The sequence below is a fragment of the Dendrobates tinctorius genome, unplaced genomic scaffold (assembly GCF_039654945.1).
Source record: "Dendrobates tinctorius isolate UK_male_01 unplaced genomic scaffold, ASM3965494v1 ptg000038l, whole genome shotgun sequence".
Taxonomy (NCBI): domain Eukaryota; kingdom Metazoa; phylum Chordata; class Amphibia; order Anura; family Dendrobatidae; genus Dendrobates; species Dendrobates tinctorius.
The window spans coordinates 22,543,439-22,570,794 of record NW_027361706.1 but is presented as its reverse complement, the minus strand read 5'-3'; the positions used below and the strand labels follow the sequence as shown (position 1 = coordinate 22,570,794).

The 27,356-nt window shown below is 48.7% G+C and overlaps 1 protein-coding gene across 1 annotated transcript in view; it reads left to right on the top strand.

The window, feature by feature from the left end:
* The window catches only part of EFCC1 (EF-hand and coiled-coil domain containing 1), a 140,641-nt gene that overhangs the window by 96,048 nt on the left and 17,237 nt on the right, over positions 1 to 27,356 (top strand). The window contains exons 5-6 of the mRNA XM_073574272.1: positions 90 to 255; positions 4,176 to 4,334. Of these exons, the coding sequence (XP_073430373.1) occupies positions 90 to 255; positions 4,176 to 4,334 (325 nt within the window). The remainder of the gene's footprint in view (positions 1 to 89; positions 256 to 4,175; positions 4,335 to 27,356) is intronic.

The window sequence follows — 27,356 nt, the reverse complement described above, 5'->3', positions numbered from 1 at the left end:
TTATATACCTCTATCCGATATCACTTTAAATGCAGTAATAAAAAATAATGTGACGCTTCTTATATTCATGCGGGATTTTATCATCTCAGGTGCGAGGACAGGAGGATATGGAAGCTCTTGACTGATATTATTGGAAGCGATGTTATTGATCCCCGGGATGTGCCTGCGTTATTGGTGGAAAGAATCTCCAAACTGACTGAAGAGCTGACAGTTAAAGAGCAGGAACTGAGGGATCTAGAAATGCTGATGGAGGAGGTAATTAAAAGGCAGCGGTAACTGGTGATCATCCATAGGTGATGACAGCGGGCGTCACCGCGGGCTACCTCTAACTAGAGCCAGCTGGGACAATGCTTACGATGTGTTAAAAAGATATATGGACAGTCATTAGAAATGAGCTGTTTGTTTCTATAAAGAAAGAAAATCATTCTTTTCTAGGGAGAAACAAATACCCAACCGTTCTATAGCTTTCATATGCGCCATTTCAGTCCTCTATACATGCAATTATATTAGGGGCATTTCCAGCAACGGAATAAGCCATAAATGTGCACACCTCAACGGAACCCTGTTGCAAGATTTTGTTAGTGGAGAGGTGGACCAATTTCTCCTACAAACAAATGGAAATTCCAACCAACTCTCCACCGGCAGTCTCACGCATGAGGGTGCTGTTCTTTCTGTTTTATGCAGGTCCAGTTAGCGGGATTCACATATGTCTGCATCATACAACATTTCTTTTTTTTCTAGAATTATTACCTACTTGAAGCATTAATATGGACATATTAACCTTTTAGTACAGAAGTTAGCATGTTCAGGTAATACTTATTGATAGCAAGAGCTAAACTTTCTCATCGTAGAGCCAAGTCACGAACTCTTCTTCATGCCAGAACTCTACTTGTGCTATGTCATCTTTACACATTAGATAAAAGTTGATCAAACAGGTCTATTTGGGCAGAATCGGCCCACCATCTAATGTGTATAGGGGACTCCTAACTGTTCCCTAACAATTTATGTCTGTAGATATGAGGATCGGGCATTTGAAATTCAATTGCCAGATCCTTTTGTTGGAGATTTGCCACTCCCAGATGATTCTCGCAGTACCTCTCTCTACGAGAACAAAGAAATTCACTCCCCAGCAGAGTGCTTTCGCGTATGGTTCGGGCAACATCTAATGTGTTGTGCTAGTTTTAATTCAAACAGTGGATACCCATTTTTGTGGTGGCTACATAAGGTTTTGGTTACTATCTGGATCACCTTGCTGTATCAGTTGATTATGAAGGTCTTAGGTGGCCTTACCCATCAGATAGTTGGGAGAGAAAGTTATTTCTCCCTATTCACCCATAAATACGCACTCTCATCTTAATCAGGCCTTTAAATTCCAAATGTCCGATTCTTGTCTTTTTTGACATCATCTGTTAGGAGAGCATTGTGAAGAACCCATTCAATTTAAATGGTTCTGCCAAGGTTAGGCTACTTTCACATTTCCGGTTTTGTAATCCAGCGGTGTGCGGTGAAATGTCGCAATACCGGATCCGGCAGAAAACGCTGACACCGGATCCTTCTTTTGGCCGGATACGCTGCAGCAGCGTAATTTAAAGGAACATCGCATGATAAGCAATAGCGGGGACGAGAGACAGATTTTTCAGCACTGACAGGGTTAAATTTCATGCCAGCGAACATATTCCGGGCATGCGCTGTGTAAAAAAGCGGTCCGGCACAAGGAAAAAACGTTACATGAAACATTTTTTTCCAGGCGCCAGACAGACACTTTTTGCCGTATCCAGCAGAAGTCGGACGCGACGCATGGCCATCCGGCGCAATGCGGCGATAATGAAAGTCTATGGGAGAAAAGCCAGATCCGGTGGCAAGCGGCGCCGGATCCGGTTTTTACAAATTTCGCCAAATTGTGCCTGATGCTAAAAAACTGAAATGTGAAAGTAGCCTTAAGTGAGTTTGGCCATCTTTACTAATGGCTACAGCGGCCTATATCTTTAGTAAATATGCCTTCAGTAGATATAGATCTATTGGTCTACTAATCCTGCTTATTTATGTCTATAGACATTAAATGAATGTTACTGGACTCTATATGAGGAATTGGTTGCACTCAATTGCATTAAGGCATGTCAATATGAAATATATGAAGTGTGAATAGCATAATGGCTTTTGAAATTTAGAAAAAACATATGAGATACTTAGCACAAAATTTGGCCAAAAAATGTGAGCCCATTCACCAACGTCAAGGTAATCTCATAATCAAATGGGTCCCTATTCTAACTGCCTAGTGTGAACACTTACCTCTGGCTAATAACATGGTAAAGCCTGTATTTGTAGGAAGATAGGAACCAAAATGTGATTGGATGTAATTAAAATCACACCTTGATGAAGGGCGGAGTGCTCAGTCAGAAAGCTAACATACAAATGACAGAAAAAACTGACGGCACATCTAGAACTAGTCTTAATAGGTGCATACCAAAAAACAGCTTACATATCAAAATAAGGAAATGGTTGCACTCAATTGCATTAAGGCATGTGAATATGAAATATATGAAGTGTGAATAGCATAATGGCTTTTGAAATTTAGAAAAAACATATGAGATACTTAGCAAAAATTTGGCCAAAAAATGTGAGCCCATCCAATCACATTTGGTTCCTATCTTCCTATAAATACAGGCTTTACCATGTTATTAGCCAGAGGTAAGTGTTCACACTAGGCAGTTAGAATAGGGACCCATTCGATTATGAGATTACCTTGACGTTGGTGAGTTGGCTCACATTTTTTGGCCAAATTTTGTGCTAAGTATCTCATATGTTTTTTCTAAATTTCAAAAGCCATTATGCTATTCACACTTCGTATATTTCATATTCACATGACTTAATGCAATTGAGTGCAACCATTTCCTCATTTCGATATGTAAGCTGTTTTTTGGTATGCACCTATTCAGACTAGTTCTTGATGTGCCGTCAGTTTTTTCTGTCATTTGTATGTTACTGGACTCTGACAAATTACGGGTGATCTGATGAGAAGGCGCCTGTCTAGCCAATGTGGATTTTGAGGGAACAAGTATGGACCAGATGTTGGTGTCACGCGGGGCTTAGGTCAACTAAGGCAGAAATACCCGGGGCCCCTGTGGTGTCCCTTTCACTAGGGAAAGCCCTGTCTGACCCTCAACTCAGGGTTTTTGCTGATGGTGCAAATGCCTGAGCCTCCACCCTTTCCTTATCTCCTGCTCAGCCCTAAGCTTAACCCTCCACCCTCCACCCAGTGAGGAGACAAACCACCAAAGCCCCACACAATAAAGACAGACAGGGAGAACTTAAACTGCACCGCGCTGCATACACACAGGACTATACAGTAATGTGAACAGGGCACAACAAAACACAAATATGGGAAGGCGAGAAGGTAACAATGGATCATACGACACCAGATATGAATCTCTCGCTCTCCAACACCTCCACTCCAGACCTGAACCACTTGGTATGACACACAAGCTATAATCGGCGATGCCCATAGGCCAGCACGACTATTTAAAGACCGTGGGCGTGACCAAACATCCAACCTGATCTCCAGCTAGATTAACCCCCGATAACCTGAGAAACTCAAGCCGGCGCCACTGAGGCTATAGTGGACGGAGGTGGAACTACCTCTGCCTGCCGGACGCTGTGGTGTGAATAGCGTCCGACATGACAGTTGGTTATCATTATGCCTGATCCTGAGTTTCTTTGGAGGATAGAAACTGCTAAAGTTAAAGTTGTCTGGCAGCTGCATCAATTCCTGTCCAATCCAGCCATATTTATGTGATGCGGATGGCTATCAAATACATATATTTGTATTAATATTCCTTTATTCTTCACACAATTTGAGTGTGCTTTTTGCTAACCTCAGATGTGTCTTTCCTTACCTTTCCTTTTGGATTGAAACATCGCAAGAAGAGTAATGTGGGCTAACAAGCTTAAAAAAAAAAAAATTTGTGATATTCTGTCGGGAGTTTATGTTGTCTGTGTCTGTATGTGTCCATCCTGTGGTTGTGATGTTGGTTGCAGCTTTTCAGGTGTGATATTGTATTGAATTTGTATCTTGAGAAGTTAAAGTCCTTGATGAAATGCTGTAAAGGATAAGGGTGGACACGCCTATACAATAACCTTTCGCATAGATATTGATATTATCCTTTCCATTTTGCTAGATCAAGGAGCCATTCATTGACGAGTTGGAAAGGAAGGTCGAGGATATTGAACTACTAAGGACAGACCTTCAGATGCTGGAGACAGAGAGAGTCCGTCTTTCGTTAGTTGAAGAAAAACTTCTTGATGTTTTACAGCTTCTTCAACAGCTACGGAATCTGGTAAAAAATTTGTCATCCTAGCTAAACAACGGTAACACAACAACCCCTTCGGTGAAAGCCGGTACAGTGATTGATTTCTGGATTTCTGTCAGTTCGGTCACAAAAACACCCAATGATCAGCTGTTTAAGCGGAGAAAGCCACAGCTGGCCATAGATTGTACTTTATTGACTATACAATATCATTATTGACAGGCTGATGTAGCTATACAAGAGCTCTATATAAATAAATGATGACGTCAAGAGTATATTTGTATTTGGCTAATTACATATTTGTAAAATATAAAATGTCAAATGAAAAAAAATAGAAATTGCCTTGGAATGTGCTTGACTCTGCTCTTCTACAGTAGTAAGATCAAAGGAGGTGGCAGGAACCCTTTACAAGGAATCGGTCAGTAGGATCAACCAACCTTCTTAAGTTGTCTATATGGACAAGTACATAGAAAGTTAAATAAAATGATACCTTGATATCTGCAATCTGATGTCCTATTCTTGAGAATTTTACGTTTTTTTTTCATATGTAAATGAGCTTTTAAGATTTGCGTGCCAAACATGGATGTTCCTGAGAATCTGCCTCCAAAGATAATTATTAATGAAAGGAGCATTGCCAGTGTGAGACATGTAATGATTGTCAGTCTGCTTTCCTGATCTACATGTTTCACACTGGTAACTCCTCCTTTCCTGTACAATAAGCTCTGGGGCAGATTCTCAGGGAGATCTATGTCAGGCCCATAGATCTTAACAACTCTTTTACATATAAGAAAAACGTGGATTTATTCTGATAGATCTGGAATGTGACGAGCGTCAGCTTACGCTGAGTCGTTTCTTCTTTGAATGAGTGCACCCTCTGGGCCGTGGCACCCATCGAGCTAGGGCGAGCTAACCTAGTGAGAACCACCCCCTATACAGGGAGTGTCAGGGGCAAAACCAAGGGGGTGATCCACCACGGCAGCTGGACCAGACGGCCGGCTCAGGGAAACAAGACAAGGCGAGACGAGATGTTAGTTCAAAGAAACTTCATTTAAGGAAGGCTTCAGGGATAACATCAGGTACAAACATAACCAGAACAGGGGCAACATAGCAAGATGCATGCAAGAGCATGCCAAGGTCCAAGCATGGTACGTGCAGATGGTAGACAGAGGCACGATGACATCAGACTCCGGACAGCAAGCGAAGATCAACCGGGACATCAGGTTCTGAAGCACTGTAGGCAATCATCAGGATCCGGACATCCGAAAGTCAGCCAGGGTTCCATGCAAGGAAACAAGACAGGGTTAACGACATGATGCGTGTCAACGGACACGCCAGGTTCGGGTTCACAGGACGAGACCTGCGCATGCTAAGGGGCATGCCAGGGAGAGACACAAGGACGGTGGCCTGCGCGTGCGATGGCACACCAGGGAGAGACACAAGGACGGTGGTCTGCGCGTGCGAGGGCACGCCAGGGAGAGGTACAATGGCATCGGAAACCGAGGTACTGGCATCGACCGACAGGGTCCAGGTATCTGGCTACGGACATCAGCTCCGGACATCAGGCCGCAGTCATCTAGGACCGGACCTCTGGCAGCGGTCGGCAGGTTATGGAATCCGGCAGGCAAACTAGGGTTAAGAGCAGAGCAAAAGAGGCAAAAAGCTTTGTGCAAGAGTAGCACGAAAAGGCACAGTGCGAGAACCAGCGTGCATGCAAGAGAGCACAGAGACCACGGCGGGGGCACTGGCAGGTGGTACCGACGATGGCAGTTGCAGGCAGGCACGACTAGAGGCGACACCGCTGCAGGGCCACACAGCCGGGAACCACTTTAGCACTGGATGGGGGAACGGCTGAGGCACACAGGCGAGTACGGCTAGAGATGGCACGGCTGAGGCACACCAGGCAGGCACAGGCGACCAGGCACGTGCACGGAGGCACGGAGCCACAAGGCAGGGCTAGGCAAAGGTACAGGACAGAGACGCGTGCGATACCACATGGCAAAGCCTAGTATGAAAAGTGCAAGATGCACGAAACATCAGGGAAAAGACAAAGAACGAGGCAGAGACCTGCGCATGCAGAGAGTATGCCAGGCACAGGGACAGTCTAGCAGTGGAGCGTAGGCCGAAGCCCAGAGCCGGGCCAAGGCAGGGCCTTGGGACTAGATAGGGTACAGAGCGGAGACCTGCACGTGTAGAGAGGCACGTCAGCAACAGGGACAGAGTCTAGCAGCGGAGCGTAGGCCGAAGCCCAGAGTCGGGCCAAGGGAGCACCTTGGGACTAGACAGGGTACAGAGAGGAATACCTGAAGCCACAAAGCAAAGCGAGACAGGAAACATGGAAAGAAACATGGAACAGTATCAGAGCAAACAAGGACTACAAGGTAAAGCAAGGCAAAAACAAAACATGGCACGAAGGACAAACACTAGACAAGAGACGGAATACAAGCACAGAGCGTGTGCAGAGACGCACTAAAGAGCTAGGTGCAAGGGCACAGAATAGAGGGAGCGCCCCACAGACCAAGCAGCCATGCAGGGACACAACACAATACTCAGGCCCTGAGCATAGGAAGGGGCGGTCTGATATAGGGCACAGCACCTCCTCTTCTGAGTCAGGACCAGGGTAGAACTTCCTAGTTCAGATGCTCCTGGATCACAAAGCGCAGTCACATGATCAGGGTTTCAGACATGACGAGATGATCACCGAACCAGACAGTGCAGGATCCTAGGAAGGACACATGATCAGAGTTTCAGACATGACGAGATGATTGCAGAACCAGACAGTGCAGGATCCTAGGAAAGGTCACATGATCAGAGTTTCAGACATGACGAGATGATTGCCGAACCAGACAGTGCAGGATCTTAGGAAACGTCACATGATCAAGGTTTCAGACATGACGAGAAGATCACAGAAGGCAAAGCAGAAACGCAGGCATCTTGCAGCTCAGCAGACATGAGGTGAGTGTGCACACTGCTCTAGGGAACAAGCAGGATAGCAGACAAGATATGCGCATGCACATCGCTCCAGGAGTTCTTGAGACAAAACAGACATGGCAGACATGACAGACATGGCGGACATGACATGGAATAAGATATTAGATTGCAGATATCAGGGTATCTTTTTTTAACAATACGTTTTATTGATTTTAACATCTATAATTATGCAATCAAATTATATACACTTAGTTTACAAACTCTCAGATTTATTTTCCGTTATTCCATTTTCAAAAAGGATCACAAACAGAGTAATTGAAAACAAACAAACATAATTTCTCTATATATCAGGGTATCATGTTATTCAGCTTCATATCACCTACATACCCATATAGACAACTTTGGAGGGTTTATCCTACTGACATATTCCCTTTAGGTCAATGTAGTATGACTCCTCAGATGAATGAGGTTTTTTTCCCAGTTTTCATACATTTTTATTTGAAACTGCATGACAATCTTTAAGGCGATAATCTTGGACTTATTTTTTTCCAGCACCTACGATAGCTTTGGCTATACCCTTCCTTGATTCTCCTCATTTTGTTTTTCTCTTCATTAGGCCGGGGTCACACTTGCAAGAAACTTGCACGAGTCTTGCATCTCAGTACCCGGCACTGCCGCCGGCACTCGGACAGGAGCACTCAGCTGCATAGAAATACATACAGCCGCACACTCCGGTCCCGAGTGCTGGTGGCAGTTCTGGACATTGAGACACAAGACTCGTGTGCGTTTCTCGCAAGTGTGACCCCAGCCTTACACTGTTTTCTGGAAGTATTTTTCTTCTCTACTCAAAACCCTAGCATGAAGTTGGTCTCAATTTTGGATTCTCATGTATATCCCACAAACAAGATGATATTTACAGCCACAACCAGCAGAGAACTGCTCTTCTCCAGGACAGTCAGAAACTGTCTCAGACTTGTAGACTTATAATATTAATGCATACCATAATAAAAAATGGATGCTGTGGACATTCAGAAGAGCAAGAAATATCAGAATATGTAGCACTTACCTATCAGAATTTGGACTTAATTCAATTTTCAGCTTCCAGATTCTGTTGACCCTAGTCTGTCATTCATTAGCATTTTATAGATTTTTATAGTCCGTCATCAAGAATATTTCAAATATTCTGTCGATCCCTCTGCATCCCTCCGCTGTGACTTTCTCAGTCGTTCTCTATGAATATGTATGTGTGTGATTCTCTGGAACCGCTGAGTTGGAAATAAATATTGTTCTTTTAAATATAACTAACGGCATGGAGAGAAGCTGGAGGATCCTAAGACAATGACGGACCATTTACCTCTGGGACACGCTGTAAATATAGTGTTTTCTATGGCGTATCCTTTCTTCAGGACGTTTCATGGAAATGAGACTTTACTTAATGGGCGCCGCAAATTACAGTATTTTAATACCTCTATTTATATGCAACAGACTTGTTAACATTCACAACCATTCAGTGATCCATTCTCTTCACCGAGAAACACATTAAGGTAATAAATGTAGAGCATTTCAGATTTGTAGCTGTTTGCAGAAAACAGGAGGAAAAGTTCACTACGAGTCTTGAGGGTTTTATGTGACAAGTAGCCATTAGAGAGGAGTGCATCTGCCGAAATTTGTTTTGGCCAAATTTAGTCTGACGAAAATAAATTTTTGGGAAAATTAATAATGAATTAAAATTGTTACAAATGGGCTCACTTGTCTCTAATAGTCTTTGTTCCTTTAACTAGAATTAGATAACAAAACCTAGAAAACTAATAACGTATAACCACTACTAATGGGTATAAATACATTTTTGTTGAGTGAAAATACAGTATATATTATGAAACATAGAAAAAGTAATAAAACCAATGGGGAGTTACACAAGAAAATATGAACGTTACATTAGATATGGGGCCACATCTAGAAGTATGTAAAAAGCATTTGATATTGTGATAGACGTAACATACAAATTACTATATGTATAAGAAAGGAACATTGGGGTGCTGAATCACTTCTCATTGAGAAGTCAAGGAGTCTGAGGTCAATTAGGGTGCGTCAAAGGGAAAAGACAAATGGATTGTCAAAGGCAAAGTCTGGGGTCAGGAAACCAAGTTCAGAGTGCGTCAAATCAAAAAGGAGTAATTCAGACTGGTAGTAGAAAAGGTAAATCCAAGGTCCGGCAACAAAGATCAGAATACAGAGTACAGCACAAACACAACACTTAGCTTAAAGCTACAACTGGCAATGTCTGATAGTAGCCAGACAGCTATATACAGTAGCCAGGTAATCATCCAGAATGGGTGACACCTGGAGAACCCTGCAGGACCAGCCAGATTGGGCAGCTGGGCTGTCAATCACAATACCGACAGCTCAGATTGGGTGATTGGGTTGTCACTCACAATACTGACAGCTCAGCACCCCCTTGATTCTGTAGGGCGGCTGAGCTGTCACTCAGAGCATGGTGAAATTGTGACAAGTATGACCAAGGTACCATGTATATTTTGTATAAGCAGTGTATAACAATACATCTCAGACATAACAAATGGAGGACCAATAGTAAATACATCTATAGGAAATATTATTATTATTATTATTATTATTATTAATATTTATTTATATAGCGTCATTGATTCCATGGTGCTGTGCATGAGAAGGGGTTACATACAAATTACAGATATCACTTACACTAAACAAACTAACAATCACAGACTGATATAGAGGGGAGAGAGGACCCTGCCCTTTTGGGCTTACATTCTACAGGATGGTGGGGAAGGAGACAGTAGGTTGGGGGGTTGCAGCAGCTCCAGTGATGGTGAGGCGGTGGCTCCAGTAGTGGTGAGGGGGCAGCGGGGATCATTGCAGGCTGTAGGCTTTCCTGAAGAGATGGGTTTTCTGGTTCCGTCTGAAGGATCCGAGTGTGGTTGATAGCCGGACGTGTTGGGGCAAAGAATTCCAGAGGATGGGGGCTATTCGGGAGAAGTCTTGGAGTCGGTTGGGTGAGGAGCGAATAATGTGGAGGAGAGAAGGAGGTCTTGGGAGGATCGGAGATTACGTGAGGGAAGATATCGGGAGATTAATTCAGAGATATATGGAGGAGACAAGTTGTAGATGGCCTTGTAGGTCAGTATTAGTAATTTGAATTGGATACGATAAGGGAGTGGGAGCCAGTGAAGAGATTTGCAGAGGGGAGAATTGGAGGAGTAGCGAGGAGAGAGATGAATTAGTCAGGCAGCAGAGTTAAGGATGGACTGGAGAGGTGTGAGGGTGTTAGCAGGGAGGCCACAGAAAAGGATGTTGCAGTAGTCGAGACGGGAGATGATGAGGGCATGCACAAGCATTTTAGTAGAGTGAGGGTTGATGAAGGGACGGATTCTGGAAATATTTTTGAGCTGGAGGCGGCAGGAAGTGAAGAGAGCTTGGATGTGTGGTTTGAAGGACAGGGCAGAGTCAAGGGTTACTCCGAGGCAGCGGACCTCCGGTACGGGGGAAAGCGTGATGTCGTCAATTGTTATAGATAGGTCAGGTAAGGAAGATCTGTGAAATGGGGGAAAGATGATCAGTTCAGATTTGTCCACATTCAGTTTGAGGAAGCGGATGATATGGCTGATAGACACTCCGGGATTTTGGACAGCAGAGAGGTGATGTCTGGGCCAGAGAGGTAGATCTGAGTATCATCGGCATAAAGGTGGTACTGGAATCCGTGGGACTTTATGAGTTGCCCCAGGCCAAGTGTATAGATTGAGAAGAGTAGGGGTCCTAGAACAGAGCCTTGGGGGACTCCAACAGAGAGAGGGTGGGATGAGGAGGTAGTGTGGGAGTGGGAGACGCTGAATGTGCGGTTGGAGAGGTATGAGAAGATCCAGGATAGGGCAAGGTCTTTGATGCCAAAGGAAGAGAGGATCTGTAGTAGGAGACAGTGGTCAACTGTGTCGAAGGCAAAGGACAGGTCTAAAAGGAGGAGTATATTGTATTGTCCGTTTACTTTGGCTGTAAGTAGGTCGTTATTAATTTTGGTCAGGGCTGTTTCAGTGGCGTGATGGGGGCGGAAACCAGATTGTAGATTGTTAAAGAGCAGGTTAGATGAGACATGGGAGGAAAGTTCTGCGTGGACGTGCTGTTCCAGGAGTTTGGAAGCGAATGGGAGCAGCGATATTAGGCAATAGCTGGACATAGCGGTTGGGTCGAGGGTTGGCTTTTTGAGGATAGGCATGATTGTAGCATGTTTGAAAGCAGAAGGGAAGGTACCGGAAGTTAGGTTGAAGAGGTGGTTTAGAGATGGGATAAGAGTGGTGGCGAGGTTGGGGAGGAGGTGGGATGGGATGGGGTCTAGTGCACAAGTGGTGAGGTGTGATTTGGAGAGAAGATGAGCAAGCTCCCCTTCAGTGATGTTGGATAAGGAGGTTATGGGGTTTGGGCATTGGTCTGGTATACAAAGGGGTTGTGGTGGTTGAATAATAAAGACTTGCCGTGTTTTGTCTATCTTGTTTTTGAAGTGCATGGCGAAGTCCTCGGCAGAGATTAGGGAAGTTGGAGGGAGCAGTGGTGGGCGGAGGAGGTAAATAGTAATGTTAAATGAAAATTATCATAAACATAGCTGAATCTAACCAATCAGGAGCTCCCGCTCCTATGTATGTTTCATCTGAGCTTTCTGCAGGATTGAGGGGTACGTTTCGCCTGAGCTTTCTCAAGGAGTGATGCTTTTGTTGCCCACTCATAATATATACTGAGATTACTGTGTGAAGTTTCCACAATCAGTGATGGTTTGGGGAGCCATGTCATCTGCTGGTGTAGGTCCACTGTTTTTTTATCAAAGTCAGTGCAGCCATTTACCAGGAAATTTTAGAGCACTTCATGCTTCCCTCTGACGACAAGCTTATTGGAGATGGAAATGTCATTCTCCAGCAGGACTTGGCACCTGTCCACACTGCCAAAAGTACCAATGCCTGGTTTACAAACAACAGTATCACTGTGCTTGATTGGCCAGCAGACTTGCCTGACCTTAACCCCATAGAGAATCTATGGGGTATTGTCAAGAGGAAGATGAGAGACACCAGACCCAACAATGCATGTGAGCTGAAGGATAGTATCAAAGCAACCTGGGCTTCCATAACAGCTCAGCAGTGCCACAGGCTGATCGCCTCCATGCCACGCCACATTGATGCAGTAATTGATGACAAAGGAGCCCGACTAAGTATTGAGTGCATTTACTGATCATACATTTCAGTAGGCCAACATCTAGGATTTGAAAATAATTTTTCAAGTTAGTGTTATAAAGTATTCTAATATACTGAGATAATAACTTTTGGGTTTTCATTGGCTGTAAGCCATAATCATCAACATTAACAGAAGTAGATCACTCTGTTTGTAATGACTCTATATAATATATGAGTTTCACTTTTTGTATTGAAGAACTGAAATAAATTAACTTTTTGATGATATTCTAATTTTGTGAGATGCACCTGTATCTGGCAGCCCAAGTTCCTCAATGACTCCCTCAGCAGCTTGTATGCAAAACCAAAGTATTATACTTATAATGTTCATAACAGCTCCAGTGCATAAAGTTTATGATATAGCCAGTCACCCATAGTGTAACTTTACAGCCATAGTGCACAAATAATAGTGCTTATAAAAGTGTAAGTCAATTTGAATATATAGTATATTAACACCGGGAGAAAAAGAAAACCACCGGTCCCTGCTGAAAAATTCATGATGGGGACTTCAACGATTAAGAGGGTGGTCGCAATGTAGAGCGATGATTGACAGTTCACATCGGCAAGCATGGTTGAGCCATTAGACAGAACTGTGCACTTTACCATTCTGCAAGCAGAGCGCACGGGTACAGCAATGCAACAGCTTCAGGCCACCTCTGATAAGACTGCAGAGGTGGGTCGCCCTCCCAGGGCTGTGTTGTACTCAGTACCGTGACGGTGTCAGGGGAATGTGTCACAGCAGTGGTGACCCGGTCCGTGGCCCTGGGTACCCAAGTAATGGGGGAATGTAGTTAATGGAATGGAATAGTTCGTGACGCCACCTGTGGTGTTCGGCAAGGGAGGTGTTAAGGCGACGCTGCAAACAGATCCTCCGGGACAGATGGTGTGGTGCAGCAATGATGGTATAGCCCTCCACAGGCAGGGCTGTTGTCCCAGGGCTGTGTAGATGTGGGGACACTTAGGTGGTGTAGTGTCCAGCGCAGGGGATGTAGCAGTGTCAGGTAGACGGACGCAGGAAGGAATGGAGGACACCAGGGCATGTAGTTCCAAAGCTTTACTCACAGTCAGTAGTGCCTGCTTCTGTGCCGTGTCCTCCGGGTAAGGGACTCAGTCAACCTCCAGGCAAGACGGAATGCTCCCCTCCAACACTCCGCCAACTTATGTGCCTTTCCTGAACGTCTCCTGTATAGCGCCTTTAAGTGTGAAGATCTCCAGTGCCGTGGTACACTGGAGTTCCTCCTGACAGATGTTCCCAAGAACTCTACTTGTACGGCAGACAGCTGTAGTCTGCTTCGGGGACTCCCTTCTCCTGAGTCCCGGATCTCTATCCAATTGCTGTTGTGCCCCAAGTCTTAGATGGGAGTAGTGCATTTACAGCCAACTACTCCACCGGTGTCTGCTGCAGAACCATAAGTGTCCATACAACCTCGGGGACCGGGCCCCGGCCTTGCGCTGAGAACCTAAAGGCAGGGTTCCTCTTCTAACCCACGCCCTCTCTGCTCGCTCTACTCCTTCGTTCCGTACTTGTCTTTCTTTCTTATGGAAGCTTAGGTTTCAGTTCTACGTCTTTCTCCTTCTTTTCCTTTCCTGTGCCAGCTGGCTCAGATCACTGAGGCAGCTGCAGCACTCCTTCCTCCATCCCTTCTTCCAGGGATCCTCACTCCTGTCTGAGTGACTTCCTACCCGACTGACCTTCTGTCAGACTGAACCTCTCATCCTACACTTTCCCACTCTTTTATGTATCTTAACTCCACCCACCTCCCAGCACGTTCAGTGTTCCAAGCAGGGAACCACCAAAGGTGCTCTGCTACCCTCTGAGCAATGAGCCGCAATGTGGTTGTGCAGAACTACCCTGTTGTGTGGGGTGCGAGTGCTGGAGTGTGTAAAGGAGTTCCCACCTTACCTGGATGGTGGGGCACTACACCTTAGGAGAAGGTGCAGTACCTCTGTGGCGACTGAGCCTCAGGGGCGCCACATACCCCCCATTAAACAAAGCACGTCCGCGGACTGCAAGGTGAACAAAGTTGACAAACACAGGAACATACAAATTTTTGTAATGCTGCATAAACATTTCTTATACAAAACTTCCCAATATGAGAGGCACTCATTCTTGAACGTTGCAAACAGTTATCAATTAACTACCTACAATTCTAAGTCAAAAAATGCAATTTTTCATACTTTACGTAATTCTAAGTGCTATTATCTGTGACTCACTATCACTTCAATATTCTTCATCTTTCTTTCTCTAGTACACATTTCTTCTTCTCTTTCTAGTGCACATTTTCTACTTTCCTTCAAGTGACATCCGTGATACCTGGTTCACCATTTACATTTTCAGCTCTTTATTCAAATCTCTCATCTCTGTATCAAAACATTCCTAATTCTATATAAAAGCCATTTCTTTGTTACCAACACTCTTATAAAACACATCATCATCAAATACTTCACATTAAAACTTTTCAATAATTCTTGTAAGTGCTGGACACCGCTCCCAGCCGAGATCTCTTGCAGTGTCCTTTTATTGGAGTCATGCTCTAAATGAGGTAGACTTAATCTTCGCAAAGTGTCTATATGTAAAACCAAGAGAGGGCACCTAAAGAGGTGCAACTATTTACAAACAAAAGTTTTTGGATCACTCCAAGTTCATGAACGCTTAGTTGAATAGGAAGGCTGCCAACCAAAACAGGGCAACATTGGGAAAACAAAACTGAACCATGATGGTCAAAAATAGAACAAAAGGCACAACGGTGCAAATAAACCCTCCTGGTAACGAGAGTTATTAGTACAGGTAACTAATGCCGATCCCCTCCTGGGGTTCTGGAAGCTTGGGAACTGCTACCAGATGTAACACTTTGGGTGTCTTCATCTTGCTGCTGGTTGCTGGCTAATCCTGGTGCTCTGGTGCATGGCCTAGCACCGAGGGATGCCGCAGCTTGTTGGCGCTGATAGGTGACTATACGTGGATTCGGCAGCCAAGGGATACCAAGGTCACTATCCTAAAGTGACTGAGACTCATCCAATCCCCGAAGATGCCGAATCGTGCGCGCCTGTTCCAGCCTTACGCTTCTCAGTAGGGACCTCCTCCATCTCCCCATCTCCGACAGTCCAGTGCCCCAGCGGACTCTTCCAACTGCCCCATTTCGAGTTCCCGCAAGCCTGCCTCTGACAGCGTGAAGTCGGAGGGCAACCCATTAGGAGAGCCGGGGTATATTCTTGATGCCTCCTGGCGGTGCAGTCCCTGCTCCGGTGCAGGCATAGTGGCAGTGGACGCTGCTTGGTGGAACACCGGGGACGGCGGTGGAGCTACCGGCGGCTCCGGGTCCGCAGGGGTCTCTGTAGGGACCTGCGCAGCCGCGTCAGGTCCAGACGGGGGGCTTCTCTTCCGCTGCGTCAGCTCCCAGTGCGGTGTACAACTACTCCGGTAGTAGCGGCAGGGAGGGAACAAAGTACGCTGCCGATGGCATGGCAGCAGTTCTAGGCTTCACAGGGTCTGCCTGGACAAGGTCCGGTGCAGCAGCGGCGGGTACCGGTGTCGCGGGTACCGCAGTTGTAGGCCCCTCCTGGGCGCGCTGCAGATTCAAGGTCCATAGCGTTTCCTGCCTCAGTTGCAGGCGGCGCATCAGCTGGGCAATTTCGTCCTCCAGCTGCTGACGGTTCATCTCCGCTACGGGGTTGGAGCCTTCTGCCATGGCGCCGGGGAGATCCACTTGCCCACGCTCCGCAGGCCTCCTTCCCTCTCTCTCCAAGATGGCATTCTGGCGTTCTTCTCCCTCCTCTCTCGGCCCCTTTCCCGCCACTGGCTTCTGCCCCTCCTTCCGGGGGCGGCGTCTTCTTCCAGCGCCTCCATACCAAGCCAGTATACGAACCCCTCGGGGGGTGGGCCATGTTGCTGTTACATAGTAATTCAGGCAGGGGAGGCCCAAGACTCTTTGCGGTCTTTTCCTAGGACCTCCCATCTCTTCACGCCCTTCTTCTCCACGCCAATGGCCATTTTTAATGTTCTTTTCACAGTCTATTAAATTGGGTCTTCTGCACATTCTCCAAAGTTTTAAGTCCAACAAATCCTAGGCGCACAGAACCCGATGGCATCGGGTCTCGTCATCCTGTTCGTGACGCCAAGTTGGGTTGCCCTCCCAGGGCTGTGGAGTACTCGGTACCTGGACGGTATCAGTGGGATGTGTCACAGTGGCAGTGACCCGGACCGTGGCCCTGGGCACCCAAGTAATAGGAAGATGTAAATGTTATTAAATGAATGGAATATTTTGTGACGCCACCTGTGGTGTTCGGCAAGGGAGGTGTTAAGCCGACGCTGCAAACAGATCCTCTGGGACAGATGGTGTGGTGCAGCAATGATGGTATAGCCCTCCACAGGCAGGGCTGTTGTCCCAGTGCAGTGTAGATGTGGGGACACTTAGGTGGTGTAGTGTCCGGCGCAGGGGACGTAGCAGTGTCAGGTAGACGGACGCAGGAAGGAATGGAGGACACCAGGGCATGTAGTTCCAAAGCTTTACTCACAGTCAGTAGTGCCTGCTTCTGTGCCGTGTCCTCCGGGTCAGGGACTCAGTCAACCTCCAGGCAAGACGGAAAGCTCCCCTCCAACACTCCGCCAACTTATGTGCCTTTCCTGAACGTCTCCTCTATAGCACCTTTAAATGTGAAGATCTCCAGTACCGTGGTACACTGGAGTTCCTCCTGACAGATGTTCCCAAGAACTCTACTTGTATGGCAGACAGCTGTAGCCTGCTTCGGGGACTCCCTTCTCCTGAGTCCCGGATCTCTATCCAGTTGCTGTTGTGCCCCAAGTCTTAGATGGGAGTAATGCATTTACAGCCAACTACTCCACCGGTGTCTGCTGCAGAACCATAAGTGTCCATACAACCACGGGGACCGGGCCCCGGCCTTGCGCTGAGAACCTATAGGCAGGGTTCCTCTTCTAACCCACGTCCTCTCTGTTCTCTCTACTCCTTCGTTCCGTACTTGTCTTTTTTTCTTATGGAAGCTTAGGTTTCAGTTCTACGTCTTTCTCCTTCTTTTCCTTTCCTGTGCCAGCTGGCTCAGATCACTGAGGCAGCTGCAGCACTCCTTCCTCCATCCCTTCTTCCTGGGATCCTCACTCCTGTCTGAGTGACTTCCTACCCGACTGACCTTCTGTCAGACTGAACCTCTCATCCTACACTTTCCCACTCTTTTATGTATCTTAACTCCACCCACCTCCCAGCACGTCCAGTGTTCCAAGCAGGGAACCACCAAAGGTGCTCTGCTACCCTCTGAGCAATGAGCCGCAGTGTGGTTGTGCAGAACTACGCTGTTGTGTGGGGTGCGAGTGCTGGAGTGTGTAAAGGAGTTCCCACCTTACCTGGATGGTGGGGCACTACACCTTAGGAGAAGGTGCAGTACCTCTGTGCTGACTGAGCCTCAGGGGCGCCACAGAGGTGTCCAATGACGTAGACAATAATAATACCAAAAAAGGCTACTAATGTGAAAGCTCATCCATTAAACCAATATATGCATACCAAAAAGAAATAATGGAACCAAGAGCAAATGAATAAAATATCTAATTTTATTGTTACCCAAAAATTGATAAAAATACAAATTTATAATAAATCAATCACATAATAAAAAATATAAGGGAATCAGCAACACCCAGTTACCACATACAGATAGGAGGTAGAGGTGGCAATGTAAAAACAATTGCATATAACGATTATAACCTTGTGGAGTGCACAGAAGGATATTAAAGGATACAAAGAAAATTAAATATATATATTTTTAATTAAAAATACATAATTTGTTCTCAATATTCATATAAAGTGCAATAGTGCATAGTAAAGTAACTGGGTGTTGCTGATTCCCTTATATTTTTTATTATGTGATTGATTTATTATAAACTTGTATTTTTATCAATTTCTGGATAACAATAAAATTAGATATTTTATTCATTTGCTCTTGGTTCCATTTTTTCTTTTTGGTATGAACGTAGACAATAAGCAGAAAACTGTAAAATTTTAAATCTCTCCATTCTTTAAAATGGAAAGGACTTTTATAAGAGACTAGATTATGGCCCGATGCTATCGCATCGGGAGGATGCGATAGCATCACACCTCTTACCATGTTAACCCTCAACACACACACTCCTCTCACCTTTCACCATCTCCACTCACTCTTTCACTCCACATACGACCCCTTCTCTCACTCCGTCTCTCATACTAACGCTGTCATCGCCGCTGCTCCACGATCCCCGACATCTTCTTCCGCCGGCGCCATCCTGGATCCAGACGTTGTCCACGCCGGCGACATGTTCTTGCGGCGACGCCATCTTGAGTATCGTGAAATCCCGCGATACTCAAGATGGCGTCGCCGGAAGAACATGTCGCCGGCGTGGACGACGTCGGGATCCAAAATGGCATCTGCGAAATCTCGTGAGTTTTCGCCGACGCCATTTTGGATCCCGTCGTCCTCCTCGCCGGCGACATGTTCTTGCGGCGACGCCATCTTGAGTATCGCGGGATTTCGCCGATCCAAAATAGCGTCGCCGCAGGAACATGTCGCCGGCGTGGATGCCGTCAGGGATCCAAAATGGCGTCGGCGAAATCTCGCGAGATTTTGCCGACGCCATTTTGGATCCCGACGTCCTCCACACCGGCGACATGTTCTTGCGGCGACGCCATCTTGACTATCGCGGGATTTCGCTGATCCAAAATAGCGTCGCCGCAGGAACATGTCGCCGGCGTGGATGCCGTCAGGGATCCAAAATGGCGTCGGCGAAATCTCGCGAGATTTCGCCGACGCCATTTTGGATCCCGACGTCCTCCACACCGGCGACATGTTCTTGCGGCAACGCCATCTTGACTACCGCGGGATTTCGCTGATCCAAAATGGCGTCGCCGCAAGAACATGTCGCCGGTGTGGAGGACGTCTGGATCCAGGATGGCGCCGGCGGAAGAAGATGTCGGGGATCGTGGATCAGCGGCGATGACGGCGTGAGTATGAGAGACGGAGTGAGAGAAAGGGTCGTATGTGGAGTGAAAGAGTGAGTGGAGATGGTGAAAGGTGAGAGGAGTGTGTGTGTTGAGGAGGAGTGGTGTGTTGAAGGTTAACATGGAAAGAGGTGTGCGGTGACGTCACCGGTTACAACTGGACGGAAGTTGTTACAACCGGAAGCTGCTTAGGGCATTTATTATTATAGATAAATTGCAAAGTTGCTTGTTTCTATGAGCACTGAGATTTTAATGATTTATGATGTTGAAACAGCACCTTTAAATGTCTTGCATGGTACTGCTGACCTCGCTTTTGTTGCAGAGGTGCCTTAGGGATCACTTAGACATCAGGGTCCGAGGAATGTATAGATTATGATAATGTCCCTCCTAGCTCTAACATTATAATGTAGTTTGTGTCCCATACTACTGGAGCCCTTGATACCAACTATTGGGCTCACGTAATAATAAACATACAGAATAATCTCATCCATAATCCTGTCATACCATTTAATTTTCTCAATTATAATCCCATCATACTGTTTAACATTACCAGTTATAATCCCATCTTATTATTTAATAATACCAGCTATAATCGTATCATACTGTTTAATATTATAATCCATAATCCTGTCATACTATTTAATAATACCAGCCATAATCCTGTCATATTGTTAATAATATCAGTCATAATCCCATCATACTGTTTGATATTACCAGCTATAATCCTGTCATACTGTTTAATACCATCTATAATCTCATCATACTGTTTAACATTACCAGCTATAATCAGCCATACTGTTTAATCCCGGCTATAATCCCATCATACTGTTTAATACCAGCTATAATCCCAGCATACTGTTTGATATTACCAGCTATAATCCCATTATACTTTTTAATCCCAGCTATAATCCCGTCATACTGTTTGATACCAGCTATAATCCCAGCATACTGTTTGACATTTCCGGCTATAATCCCATGAGACTGATATTAGCAGACGGAGTGCCCCATGCTATCAGCGGTACTGTCGTACACTCCCAGCATTGTACTGCCACCATAATTTACTCCATATCTCTCCATATTTCCCTTAAAGGGAACCTGTCAGTAGTTTTGGCCAATCTAAAATGTGGCCATCTCCTTTCAGGACTTATATACAGCATTCTATAAAGCTGTATATGAGCCCCCAACCCGACCGGGAAGAACTGAAAAATAAGTTTTATTATACTCTCCTGTGGGGACGCCCCGGTTCGATCGGTGTCGCTGGTCTTGGTCCGGCGCCTTCCATCTTCTTATGATCACCATCCTCCTGCTTGCTTCTTGTGGATGACACGACCCTGCATCATCCACACTGGCTCCCCGGCATCACGCTTCTGCGCAGGCGTACTTATCTGCCCTGTTGAGGGCAGAGCAAAGTCCTGCAGTGCGCAAGTGCCTGGGCTCTTTGACCTTTTCTGGTAGCTACGCATTGCAGTACTTTGCTCTGCCCTCAATAGAACAGAGAAGTACACCTGCGCAGGAGCTCAATGCCGGGGAGCCTGTGTGAATGATGCAGGGTCACATCATCTAAAAGAAGAAAGCAGGAGGGCGGCGAATGGTGTATATAAGCCCTGAAAGGTGATGGCCGCATCTTATATCGGCCAAAACTGCTGACAGGTTCCCTTTAACCCCTTTCCTACATTAGACGTACTATTCCGTCCATGTGACCTGGGACCTAGGTCCCAAGGATGGAATAGTACGTCTAGCGCGATCAGCTGCGCTCACGGGGGGAGTGTGGTGTTTGCAGGTACGCAGCATGTAGTGACGAGTCGCGAGACGATTCGGTGTGTGATATAATAATGTTTATGGGACTCGAGGGTACTTTCCTCAGTCACGGCCTGATCATCAACAAAAAGGGGGTAACACAGGTGGCCCATGCAGGGGATGTAAACAGGCAAACACGGATGTAAAGCACACAACTACTTCCGGCAATGGCCGGTCACTATAGGGCCGCGGTATGGCTACGGGTCCTTAATTATAGAGTCTACTTAGCCGTCCAGATGTCCCTCGCCGTTCGGGTCGGTGGTCTTTCGGCGTAATAGTTGCTGGGCCCAGTTGCTGAAGCGTTGGCGGAGTCTTCGCGCCCTTCGGCGCGCTGGCGACACTGGAGCCCCGCAGGCCCCACCGGAGTCCTTGGATGGGAGGGCCGCAGTCCCCGGACTGGGGCAAGCGGCAGCGATGTGTGGTGGTGGATGACAGGCCACCTGCGCAGCTAATGGCTGTGACGGGGAATACGTGGTCAGCAGAGGCCCGGTCCCTGCTGCGGCCCTGAGCGGGACGGCGGTGACCACCAACGGCACGGTACTTGCGGCGGCCACGGGCGAGAACGGGGCGGCTGCAGGTGGCAGGGAACAGGCAGCAGCCACAGGCAGAGGAGAGACGGCAGCAGCCGCAGGTGACCGCGGGTAGGCCACAGCCGCAGGCTGAGAGAAGGCGGCAGCGGCCGCGGGTTAGACTGGGGCTGCTGTGGCCGCGGGCTGGAGCAGGGCAACTAGACTTGGATGATCCCCTTGGCACCGTCTCTCTGGAGTCCTCAGTAAGCGTCCTCTCTCGCACAGGTTAGTCGCTCTGGCTGCCCGTCGCTCCCACGCTCTCCTGCAGTCTGCGTCCCGATCTGCTGACTCATCGTCTGGGGAATTCCCCACCCTCCCCCAGCCCATCTGTCTGTCAGAACGGTCCGTCCTTGAATTCTTTCCCCCGGGAACAGTTTCCCCCGGAACCTGGATGACAGCTCCCTTGGTTCCGGTCTGGACACTCGACGGGGGCCGTTCCTCCCACACTCCCCGCCCTGTATGCTCGCCAGTCCTCGGGCGAGGGTTTTTGTAGCCTTGGGCTGGTCTTTTAAGACGACAGTCCTTGTCTCCATACGAACTGGTCCTGTTCGTAATGTTCAGGGGGTTTGCCAGCTGTTGATCGCTCGGAGCATCGAAACTCGGGTGCAGTGGAGTCTTCTGGGGTTGTGGAGGGTCGTCGACTCGCTGGTTCGGGTGGGATTTCCGGGTCTATGATAGTGCCATTGCTGGGGCGCCCCGCAGATGTTACGGGGAAGTCCTCTTCGTCGTCCAGGTCCCAGACGATAGGCAGGGGGTCAGGGACCTAGGGGGTCAGTTCGGGTCGCAGGGGATCGGTAGACGTACACGGTCGTAACATATTATGGTGCACAACCCGAGTGAGAGGCGTGTTGTTCCCTTCCGATTGTATTTCGTACACAGGCCCGTCGGGGCTTATTCGGCGCAACGCTCGGTACGGGTTCACCTCCCACCGGGGTTCTAACTTGTTTTGGGGGCGTTGATCAAGTACAAGTACCCGATCCCCAGCTTGAAAGTCAATGGGTGGGGGTAGTGCTCCCCCTTGGTGTTCTAGGTCCTGGAGCTTCGTATGGACGATACGGTGGAGGGTTTGCAGCCGTTGCCGGTGATTTCGTACCCACGAGGATACCCCGGTCCAGGGTTGTGGCTCCTCCGGGTTCAATTCCACCTCCGTAATGCCTTTGCTTTCTCGTCCGAACAACAATGAGTAGGGTGTGTAACCAGTCACTCGATGCACCCGATTGTTATACACCCACACTTGCTCGGGGTCGCTCTCCAGGGTGCGCAGCATTTGGATTAGCGTACGATTGAATTGTTCACACGCTCCATTTCCCTGTGGGTGATATGGCGTAGTCCGCGATTTATCAATACCGTAAAGATGGTGTAGCTCTTCCATGACTTTCCCTAGGAAGCACGCCCCTTGGTCCGAATGTATTAGTTGTGGACAGCCGTACACTTGAATAAAGTTCTTACAAATCGCATAGGCGGCCGACCCCGCTGTTTGGTCTCGGGTGGGGGTGACCACGGCAAACTTGGTGAAATGGTCCACCATAGCGAGGCAATGTGCATACCCCTGATGGGCAGGAGCTATGGTTAGATAGTCCACCGTAAGAAGCTCCAGAGGGGCTGATGCTACAATAGTTTGCACCGGGGCTCGTTGCGCAGGGGGTTTAGCGAGCTCACACGAACGGCAGGTTCGACAAACTTCTACTGCAGAGTGCAAGCGTGGGTGGTACACTCTCTGCTGTAGCCATTGTAAAGTTTTTTCAGCACCAAAATGAGCCCCCTTTTCATGGGCTTCCCGGGCTTGTTGGTTGAGATGGGCTCCGGGCACGATCACCTGCCATATCGTAGCTGACTGGTTCGTGACGTGGCTTTTCGATATAAAAGTCCTTTTTTGACGGCTAGTCTTTCCCACTGGCGCAACATCAGCAACATATCTTTGGTCAGAGTCTGTCTTTCTGAGCCCGTGGGTAATTTACCGGTGGCCACCCATCGGTGCAGGAGTCCAATTTCTGTGTCTTCTTGTTGCTGCTGGATCCAGTTATCGCGGGGCTGTTCCAGCATCCCTCCTAGGAGTCCCGGATGAGGCGCTTCCTGCGCGTTGATTGTAGGCGCGGCGGTGGTGAGGGCGAACGGCGTCTCGTCTGCCTCTAATTCGTCGTCTTGACTTCTCCCCTGGGTTGTGTGTCGGATTCTGGAGAGCGCATCGGAGTGCACGTTTTCAGCTCCCCGTTTGTAGATGATCTTCTAATTGAATTTGGCCATCCGAGCCACCCTCCGCTGCTCGAGGGCCCCCAGTTTGGCGTTCTCCAAATGGGCTAACGGGTTGTTATTGGTCCGCACTACCACCTTGGAGCTCGCCAGGTACTCTGCGAACCGCTCCGTCATTGCCCACACCACCGCGAGGAGCTCGAGCTTAAAGGAGCTGTAGTTGTCCGGGTTGCGTTCTGAGTCGTGCAGCGATCGGCTACCATAGGCGATCACTCTCTCCCGGCCGCCCTGCACCTGTGACAACACAGCTCCTAGTCCCTGAAGGCTCCCGTCGGTATGTAGGATGAACGGCTGCGAGAAATCAGCATATGCCAATACCGGGGCGTCCGAGGGCGCGGCCTTGAGATCTTGAAACGCATCCTCTTGCGGTTGCTGCCATTGGACTTTCCGACCATTCGCCCCGGCGGGAGCCCCCTTCAGCAGGTCCTGCAGGGCTCGAACTCGGCGTGCAAAATTTTTCACGAACCGACGGTAATAGCCGGCCAGCCCCAAGAAGGCCCGCACGTCCTTTACCGTCTCGGGGGTAGGCCACCCCCGGACGGCAGTGACATTTTCCAGGGATGGTCGGACGCCCTCTGCCGAGACGGTATGCCCCAGGTACTCGATTTGGGACCGGAACAGGTGGCATTTCTGGGGCTTTACCTTTAACCCGTACTTCTGCAGCCGGCCGAGCACCAGCCCCAACCGTTTCAGGTGGTCCTCGAACGTGGCGGAGTAGATGATAATATCGTCCAGGTATATCAACGTGGCTTCAAAGTTGAGGTCTCCTAAACACCGCTCCATCAACCGCTGGAAAGTTCCTGGGGCGTTGGCCAGTCCAAACGGCATCCGATTGAACTCGAACAGTCCCATGGGAAGGATGAATGCCGTCTTGGCCCTGTCTTCCTCCGACATCGGCACCTGCCAGTACCCACTGGCCAGGTCAAGGGTTGAAAAGTACGTTGCGTTCCCGAGAGCGGACAGAGACTCTTCTATGCGGGGCAGTGGATACGAATCCTTGATGGTGCAGGCGTTCAACTTCCGATGCAAAGTACCATCTTTTTTCCGAACCAGGACAATAGGGGCCGCCCAAGGGCTCTGGCTTTCTCGTATGACCCCCTTCCGAAGCATTTGGGCTAACAGAGTTTTCACTTTCTGGTATAGCTGCGGTGGTATTTGCCGATATCGCTCCCGGATGGGGGCCGCTCCTGCCATGGGGATCCCATGCGTGATGGCCGTGGTATGGTACATCCGAAGTCGTCCTCATGACTGGCGAAGACACTGTAAAATTGTCCAAGAAGTGTCTCTACTTGGATAAGCTGGGCTGGCGCTAGGCCGGACAATTCGGCCCGCATTCTCTCCAGGATGACTCAACCCTTTTCTTTGGTCGAGGATGCGGCAGCCTGTTGGGTTTGTACCGTCACTGCCCAGGGATCTTCGGGTTGCACCCTCAACTGGACCGCGGGGTCCGGCAGCATCTCCTTCAATGGCCTTACTAGTTTGGCCATCTCGGCCCGGGGCTTCAGGGCAATATCCTGATCTTCCAGGTTGACACAGTGTACCAAGACAGTCCCTTCCCGCACTGTGGCCAGGGAGCGGGCCACCAGGATGCCAGGGTGCAGGCGCTCCGAGTAACATGGTTCCACCTGCACCTCCATGCCCTCCAGTGGTATCAGGGCGCGGATCGGCAGAGCCACCACCGTCTGCCCCAGAGGAAGCACAAGCGGGGGGGGCGCCGGTGCGATGACCTTGTCCAGCGTCTCTCCCTTCTGACACTCCTGGAGCACTCACGCTTCCCGCACCAACCGCTGGAAGACCTGCCCCTGGGCCGTGCGAGAACCCCACTGACTTAGGGTCTCCTGCGTGGTATCGTTGAGGAGTAGATTGCCGAACTCCCGCAGTATGTTCATGCCTAAGATGATCGGATGATGGTCGTTAGTCTCTCCTTGGGTTAGGACCACTCCCCGGCGACCGAGGGATTTTCCACACAATGTCATCTGAAGCCACACCACCCCGGTGACAGGTACCGGCAGTTGGTTTGCGGCCACTAGTCGTATCATAGGCCCCCACTGGGGCCTTGCCGCTTCCCGGAAATGCCGCCGGAAGTACGTTGCTGGCATGGTCGTCACCTGCGACCCCGTATCCATTAGGCACCACACAGCACGACCCTCAACTTCGGCCCATACTAATGGGCACTTTGCGACCAGTTCTTCGGGACATCCACCACCCCTCGTTGTGGCTTCCAGCTCCGAGCGACGTCCCCCATGCCCGGAGCCCTCTAGTTTAATGTCCGGCGGGGTGGGTATCTCCCACGCCACGGACACTCCCGTGCATAGTGGCCCTGTTCTCCACACTCATAACACCGGGGCGGTGAGGCTCGGCCACCCCGGCTATTGTGAGGCCCCCAAGGCCCGGAATTGTAGCCAGGTCGGCCGGGCGCGGGCTCTGTTCTCTTCTTCACTTCGGCCAGCTCACCCCAGATACTCTTCAGTTCCTGTCTCATTTCCTCAATCCATTGAGGTTCTTCAACCACGCTTACAGAGGACTCCATGCTCTGGGCCTTCCCCACAGGAGCCGTCATCCCCTGCTCTTGCTCTCGCACCCGGGCCTAACTTCCCACTTCGGAGAAGGCTAAACGTGGGTTCACTCGGACCTGTTCCCGCATTGCCTGCTTGATTAGTGGGTCCCGGAGTCCAGTCACTAGCAGGTCACGCAATGTAATGTCGATGGGCCCTACCCCCATTCCGTCCTTCCTTTCTATGGTGGTGTGTAGCTCCTGGAGGGCGTTCATATACTGGGTGATGGTCTCCCCCTCCCCCTGCATCCGACTGAACAACCGGGTTCTCAACTCCCCCACGTCTGTCGGATCCCCTTGGGTCTCTTTCATGATCTGTAAGACCCTGGCGAAGGTGTTGCGATGCCCCGGGGGTCTCAACATAACCGGCTTCCGGGCCTCCCCATCCAGCGCCATAAGGGCCACCTCAGCCTCTAGATCAGGGGTCATGGGGTGCATACGGAAGAGGCCCCGCATACGTTCGGTCCAGCTCCACAATAGGGTATCGGAGCCAGAAAACCGGGGCAAGCTACTTAGCATAGCTCCCAGGGAGATGCTGGAGCGGGGGCCCCCATCATCCGCGGTGCCCGCAGCCCTACTCTGATCAGGCGCACCGCCATCTGCGCTCGGAGACTGCATCCTGCCGACTACGCCAAATGTGGTGCTTGCAGGTACGCAGGATGCAGTGAGGAGTCGCGAGACGATTCAGTGTTTGATATAATAACGTTTATGGGACTCGAGGGTACTTTCCTCAG